Below are 7,629 nucleotides of genomic sequence, written 5' to 3'. Positions count from 1 at the left end.
CCACAGATAAAGATAACTTGTCCCACGAGCGCCAATCCACAGTCTTGGGAATGGGAAGACCAGAGATGTGTTTTGCTATGTGCAGTCACTGACCTGCAGTATGGCAATAATGAGTGAATCAAATGCAACATTGGCTTACCAAATACCATCATACCACTGTGGACTTTCTTTTTCTGCAATTCAGGGCCCTGCTGATACACATTTGAGTGTAATAGTTTCTAAGATAAAGTAATTGTGTAATGTGGACATTTTTAATTGTATTGCTTGTGTGTATCTCAGGCTTCTCTGTTTTCTTGTGTTGTTTATGTATTCCAATATTAGAACATATTATCTCACTCAATCTCATTTATTCTCTCCTACCTCATCAAATGTCTAATATGTTCTTGTCCCTCGCTCTCTCCCTGTGCGCAGGATGACTGACAGCTCCATCGCCCAATCGCATCGGCAGAGATGATAGCGACAGGTGGGCTTCTGCGCATGTCCAGGCGCCAGGATTCGCTGCACTCTAAAACCCGTGCAGAGACCAAACGGAGGCGACGGCGGGAAAAGAGAAAGAAGAAGAGAGATGTGGTGGTAGTGAAGGGCAAGCTGCAGGTGTGCTCGCTCTCGGGCCTGGTAGCTGCCGTGGGCATGCTGGTACTACTGGTGGGCATAGCCATGGCCGTGCTGGGCTACTGGCCCAAGGACAAGCCAGAGTACTCAGAGACATGGGCCGCAAACAACCTCCAGATCACTAGAGGGACCCAACCAAGAGGGAGCGCTCTCCTCATGGCTTGGAACCACACAAGCAATGCTAAGCTGGGCCAGCAGAGAGCACTGAACTTGACCCGGGGGAATGGGACCACCCTGGAGCGGTCATCGCCACCGGCCCCCGCACCGCTGGGGATTCTGGGTGAGCTGCTGGCCAGCTGCCTGCACTCGGACCAGCTGAAGATGTACGGGCCGCTGGTGATGGGCATGGGCATCTTCCTGTTCATCTGCGCCAACGCCGTGCTGCACGAGGACCGCGACCGCCAGACTAAGGTCATCGATCTGCGCGACATCTACTCCACCGTCATCGACGTGCACAGCCTGCGCTCCAAGGACCAGTCGCCGTTCAACGGTCTCGTCAACTACATCCAGGCGCGTAGTGGGGCCGAGCCTGGACTTGGAGACAGGGCGAGCCGATCACATGGTTCCTGGCCGTCTACGCTGTGGGGGTTCGGGTTCGGGTCCGGAGGAGGAGGGGGATCGCGACGGCCCTCTTGCACACGTAGGTGCAGCTGGTGGCATGACGGGGACGGTTGGAGCGACACAGTGTACAGCGTCCACCAGGAGAGGGACATGGGCCTGGCAGCACGGCCATGGGAGGCAGGCTCCATCGTCACGTCCTCGCTGAACGCCTTCACGCTGCCTGTCATCAAGCTTAACAACCATGAGATGGAGGAAGGAGCGGGAGGCGAGGAGGAGCAGGCGGAGGAGGAGAAGGAGGACGCAAAGAAGGAGACGCAGGGGGGGGGGGAGGAGTGGCGCGCGGGGAGCAAGGACAGACGTTCTTTCCCCATCGCTATAGAAACCAAAGCCGAGATCTCCAGGGTGTACACATCTGACTCCCAGAGCTCCCTGGGCACCAAGAGGTGGGGTCAGGGGTCGTCGCCGCGGTGGTCGCTGTCGGAGTGCGGCACTGCGCCTCAGCTGCCTCCGCCGGCGGAGGGGCGAAAGGTCGCAAGGTCACACCTGTCACTTAACTCCCTCTCTGACACGGCAGGCGTGCGCTGGGCCGCAGGCAGTCGCCATGACGACCACTCCCGCAGGTTCAGCTGCCCCAGGCTGGACCGCTCCGGCAGCAAGGGCTACATCAAACTGGCCGATCTTGGGGGAGAGTCATTCGAGGGACCAGATGGGGGGACCCTGATCCCTGGAGAAGAACATCCTGGAAAGTCAGTGGTTGCGGCAGCATCGTCGATGGCTACGGTGGTGGTGCTGGTGGAGACAGGGGAGGTATCTCAGGGGGAGAGACGAGCTGCAACGAGTGAACACACACTCGTAGAGCACACACTCATGGAACACACTCCTGTTCACACACAGCAGCCAGTACCTCACCCACATGCTGTTGTCACCTGCTCGCCCGGTAGGTTCAGCAGTGCAGGGGGGGATCACTAAATCTACCTAACACACACACACCACACACACACGCACGCACACACACCCTAACAAACCACACACCCAAGCAACATCTGCAGGAACAATCTGCCCACGCAGAACAGCAAACTCTCTGCTGGACCTTCACCACCTCCACTCAAGGGAAGTCGTTGAACAACTAAACTCTGTTTTAGGTACCATGGTGGTTGCTCAATGCTGTCTAAGTTGAAAACATGGGAAAGTCTTACAGATTGATATGGATGAAAGTTAGTCCATTAGACCTGCAGTCAATGCCAAACTGCACCCAGACCTTTTAGACAGCTGGTAACATATTCATAATTTTTACCAATTTGTGATCATTAAAAAGCACCATGTTTTTGTATATTTTCACAAAATTGTGAACTGCACCTTTGAGCATGGGCTTATATTCATATTCATAAGACATATACACTACTGGAAATGCACACTGTGTCTGCAGTTTAGTAGCTTTACCTGAGCATACAACGTTCACCTTTTCTTCTAAACGGTACCTGTCCAGTGATAACACAAGTGAGAGGGTAACCCCCTTACTTAACGAGCCATTCGTTTACTTTTATACCTTAGAGTTGCAGTATATGTTTTTTTTATTATTGATTTGCTGGATCCCAATTTAATCCTGCTCCTCGGGGTACAGTCAGTCAGTTTGCTCAAAAAAACACTGGTGTTCAGACAGTTTGTAAGTCTGTAAGCTTTTGAAACAGTTTAGAGAGCATTACACACAGATCATCTTTTGAAGTTTAGTTGTTTTTTTTATATCCTTTAACTCAAATAAGCTTAAAGTCTGGGATTGGTCTTCTAGGTCACGTTGGTCTTCTACATTTACATTTACATTTAGTCATTTAGCAGACGCTTTTGTCCAAAGCGACGTACAACGGAGAGAACAATAAAGCTAAGAGCAATAAAAACTGGTGTAACAATAAATACTGCTTTTTTTTTCAAAAAAAAGAAAACGACATAAAAAGAAAGTGCGGAACTGTCACTGCTTAAGTGTAATTTAAGCCAAGGTGCCAGTTAGGAAGGGACTTGCTCTCTGAAGAGTTGGGTCTTCAAGAGCTTCTTCTCCCTCTTCTAGGTCAAATTCATAAATTAAGGTGATTGTCTGATGGTAGCAGGAACAGGGAGGAGTTGAGAAGTGTGTTTTCAGATGCCTGTGAAGTGTTAGCTTGACGAAGAAGAAATACTATGTTGTAAATTGGACTGAAATCAAGTTTTTGGAGGATTTTTTTTATTTTGTATTATTTCACCTGCAATGTCTATTTGTTTGTGGGAGAAGAGAGCGGACTCCGGACTTATCTTGACTTGACTAGGTGTTATTCTGAATCCGACCTGGTGTCATTCCAGATCAATGCCACTCCAGGGCGTGAATTGTTCCAGAGTTAACTGCTCTTGAGGTTTCAGCCAGTCAATCCATTAATACAGTTTCCTCTTTATTCCCTTATCAGTGTAGAAATGCCCTGTGACCATTACCTTTTATTACTTACATCTAGCAGCCAAAGGCATCACCAAATCTAATAATATCAGATGCCTTTCGACCATAAAGCATTCTTCACAATCCTATTTGATTTGTAATGCCCACACTTCACACGGTATAACGTTTGCTCTCATAAACTGAGTTAAAGTGACAGAGCGATCGTAAATGTGTTGAGTTGACCTATAACTACATTCAGATACCAGTCAATTCTCATTCACAGTCTTTGAAATCCCACCTCACACACAACTCAGCGTCACTGTATCAGTGTCTCCATAATAACAGCAGAAAACATGTGAAAGTGATAACACACGCAGAGCAGCTACGAAGGAGCTTGGTGTGTTATCACAAGAAGCCGCCCACACACTCCACGAGGCTGACGTCTTGTTGTTTTTTTTTAGCTTAGCTATTTTAGTTCACAATTGCAAATGGACATGCTGTGCTTGGAATTAAGTCTGTGTGGAAATCTTACATGAAAAACTAAAATATTTTACTCAACAGAGTTAATAATGGCCCCTGTTTTGTTTAGCTCTCAGCAGACCATATTATGTGGTTAACCTATGAGGGCTGTGTCTTTCGAAAAGAATACAGGCCTTTCACTCTCCTGTCACAGGCTTCTTGTTCAGCTGGTTTTAAACATCAAATGTAGTAGAGGACTGATTTTTTAAAAAGTTTGTCTTGAATCTAAAAAGCCAGAGTGACAAGGCCTGCATTACATACTGGTTAAATATCAACCATTCAAAAAGAGGCAAATATGTATTCATGGATTACTTTATTTTGGTTCAGATTTATAGTTTAAGAAATAAAACAATTATTCTCTAATCTCAAAAAAGAGTAGAGCAATCCCATCCCCCCCAAAATAGCAAAGCAATAGACAAGGGAGGAGGAGAAGACGACTTGTTTAATCTATTGGATTTTTGAAAATTCAAACTAGGCAAGACTCAGTGGAAGACTAAATAGAATAGAATTTGTAAGTGGTACTAAATGTATACAAGTTAATTTCTATTATGTTCACTCAAAAGAGGTTCAGGGCTGTTACACCGATGGCGGTCTAAACTGTACCAGCACTGTGATGTGGATCAACATCAAACAGACACTTAATCCATAATGATCGAACGAGGAGGAGAGGATCTGAGGAGAATGTTTATTTCTAATGTTTTTTCTAAATGTCTAAACACACCACCTTGCATGCCAGTACATTTGTCACAAAGTGAATCAGTCAGGATTGGGCTGTTCAGGTCGTCCCTGCACAATGTGACTCCTTCTCGTCCCTGCACATTGTGACTCCTTCTCCTCCCTGCACATTGTGACTCCTTCTCGTCCCTGCACATTGTAACTCCTTCTCGTCCCTGCACATTGTGACTCCTTCTCTTCCCTGCACATTGTGACTCCTTCTCCTCCCTGCACATTGTGACTCCTTCTCCTCCCTGCACATTGTGACTCCTTCTCTTCCCCGCACATTGTGACTTCCTGCATATAAGCCGCCTCTCGGCCTGAACCGGCCCTGAGCTGGGTTTGTTCCGGCCTCTTCCCTTATCTGGGTCTGATTACGCAACCGCGTGTATTTATCTCAGCAGGCAGCGTCGGCGCCAGGGGACAGAGCCAGCTGGAGATCCGCACCACACTGCTTCAGCTCTCCTCACATCAAGCTTGAGGAAGACTGCGCTGGGCCAACAAACATAAAATACAAAATAAATGCCATTTAGTTTCAGTTCCGACATCTCATCAGTGATAGACACCCACATGCTCTATGCATTGGTCTTGATGTTATATCAGGTCATCGAGGAGGGTTTCATAAGCCAAACGGAATCTTCACCTCTACTCCTACTCTATTTCCCAAAAGAAGGAATAGACCAGGAAAACTCCAAAGCATAATGTCTCTCACTGCCCATCATATATACACTCACACACACATTAGTTCACATGCTTACACACACACACTCGCACATTCATGCACACCCACAGACACATGCTTACACACACACACACACTTGCAGATACATGCACACCCACAGACACACATGCTTACACACACACAAACACACACACACACACACACACACACACTTGCACATACATGCACACCCACAGACATATGCTTACACAAACGAGCACATGCATAAACATGCCAGCCATGACTGGCTAATGTGATACTGATGTTAATATCAGGTGCCACCCTAGGGCGAGAGAGCTGACAGGGCCATAAACAGACTTATTGCAGGTACAGCTGGTGATTCATGTTGTTTTTATTTATTTTTCATAGTTTTAAAGTGTGTGGTCACCTGTGTCTTTTACTGGCTTAGGTCACACATTTATTAGAACTTGGTCAAAAAATAAAATTTCCAGTTACAGTTAAGTGTCCTTTGTGTTTATTTGTATTTAACCAACTAAATCTAATTCCTTGGGAATTATAAGTGTATGCCATAAAAGAGAGTGAGAGTGTGTGTGTATGTCTCTCCATCTCCATACAGAGAAGTTCCAGATGGACTGCTTAAAAAAGGTACGTAGTGCCACCTAGTGGCTATTTCTTTTCTTGCGCAATTAACACAGTAAGACATCTTTTGTCTTCTAGAATCTGTTGTGAGGCCTGTTAAAATACTTCAGATGCTAAAGTTTCTTCAAAACACTTTTGATCTCAATTTGTAACTGTTCACCTGGTAACTTTACTGATACTCCAGTTAGACTATTGCTCTCTGATGTGAGCTCAATGTGTGTTAAAGGTGAATTCACAAATATATGGCATGCTTTTTTGCTTTTTAAAACTCCACACGCATAAAATGCAGAATGCCACAAATCTCCTGCAAAATGAAACACTGCATTCGAAAACACAACTGTTCTAATGGCTACTTTGTCAATCACAAATAACACACTAATTTGTTCAATCTAAAACAATCCCGTAGCCTTGTAGCTGAAGCCTTTTGCAGTTAAAGTGATACCTTGCACTTCATAGAGCAATCTGATAAAAACAGTTATAATACACTCAATATATAAACACACAAATAGTTTCTGTTTTTCAAATATTATACCAAAGTGTTGCAGCCACACAGTGCACCTTTTGCATTTTCAGTGCTGCTGCAGAATGTACAGAATACAAAATAGTTTGACTGAAATGCAGCAAACTGAAATATATTCGGTCTACAGAGAGTCGTAACAGTAACAAAGACAGAACAGCACATTACCAACACATAATTTGAAAAATAAAACTGATCCTTTTTACATGATTACATAAAAAGAGACTTTGTGATCGTAGCCTCCTTGGGTCTTGTCACAGCAGCTCATTGACATTACAACCAATGTCCTCCTTTGGAACTAGAAAAGGCACATATGCGTTCAAGGGCTGATTATGGTTTCTTAGAAAACAAATATGTGTATATTGTTTTGCAAACATGTTAATGTAAAATGATATTGAAAACCAAGGCTTAGATTTTGGGATATGGGATCTTGGAATTTGTTGTTTGAGTGAGTCAGAAATTGTATGGCATGTAAAAGCAATAGGGTGTAGCCTTATAAAATAATAACACAGCTGAAGGAAAGCGAGTTCAACCACTAGGTGGCAGGCTGATAATGAGGACAATCGTCGAAAGAAACTTATATTCAATATTGCTACCACCGACACACATGAGTCCCAGACGAAGTTGGGGTTGGACATTGAACATGGACATGATTTTGTCACTTTGTATAGGCCCTAATGTAATTTGCAACACGGCAAATGTCATGGGCCCACTATAGATATTATTTCGACATCAACGCGTGAAAGAGTAAAATGGATCATATCTATTGCATAATTATTTTGGAAAGATTTACTGGCACACACACAGACACACATTTTATTTTGAGAAACCCCACACCTTCATTCAAACAGGTGAACCGGTGACCAATGACATTCTTCAAGCAGGCAGGTGCGAACGCTCATGGGTGTGTCTGTCTACCCTGCCACAGATGTTGGGAATGTAAAGTAACGAATAAGGGCCCGGAGGCGGGGCCATGGCGTGCAGGTCCGA

At 45.1% G+C, this 7,629-nt stretch overlaps 1 protein-coding gene across 1 annotated transcript; it reads left to right on the top strand.

Annotated features, from left to right (window-relative positions):
* Positions 1 to 450: 450 nt before the first annotated feature.
* On the top strand, positions 451 to 2,142 carry LOC308364440 (transmembrane protein 200A-like; the record flags this gene model as incomplete). Its single annotated transcript, XM_080837572.1, has 1 exon — positions 451 to 2,142. The coding sequence occupies one exon, from the start codon at positions 451 to 453 to the stop codon at positions 2,140 to 2,142; it is 1,692 nt and encodes a 563-aa protein (XP_080693698.1).
* Between the last annotated feature and the right edge of the window lie 5,487 nt (positions 2,143 to 7,629).

This window comes from Sprattus sprattus (assembly GCF_963457725.1).
Source record: "Sprattus sprattus genome assembly, chromosome: 4".
Taxonomy (NCBI): domain Eukaryota; kingdom Metazoa; phylum Chordata; class Actinopteri; order Clupeiformes; family Clupeidae; genus Sprattus; species Sprattus sprattus.
Note: the sequence above shows the minus strand (reverse complement) of the source record. Positions and strands in the feature narration are given on the sequence as shown.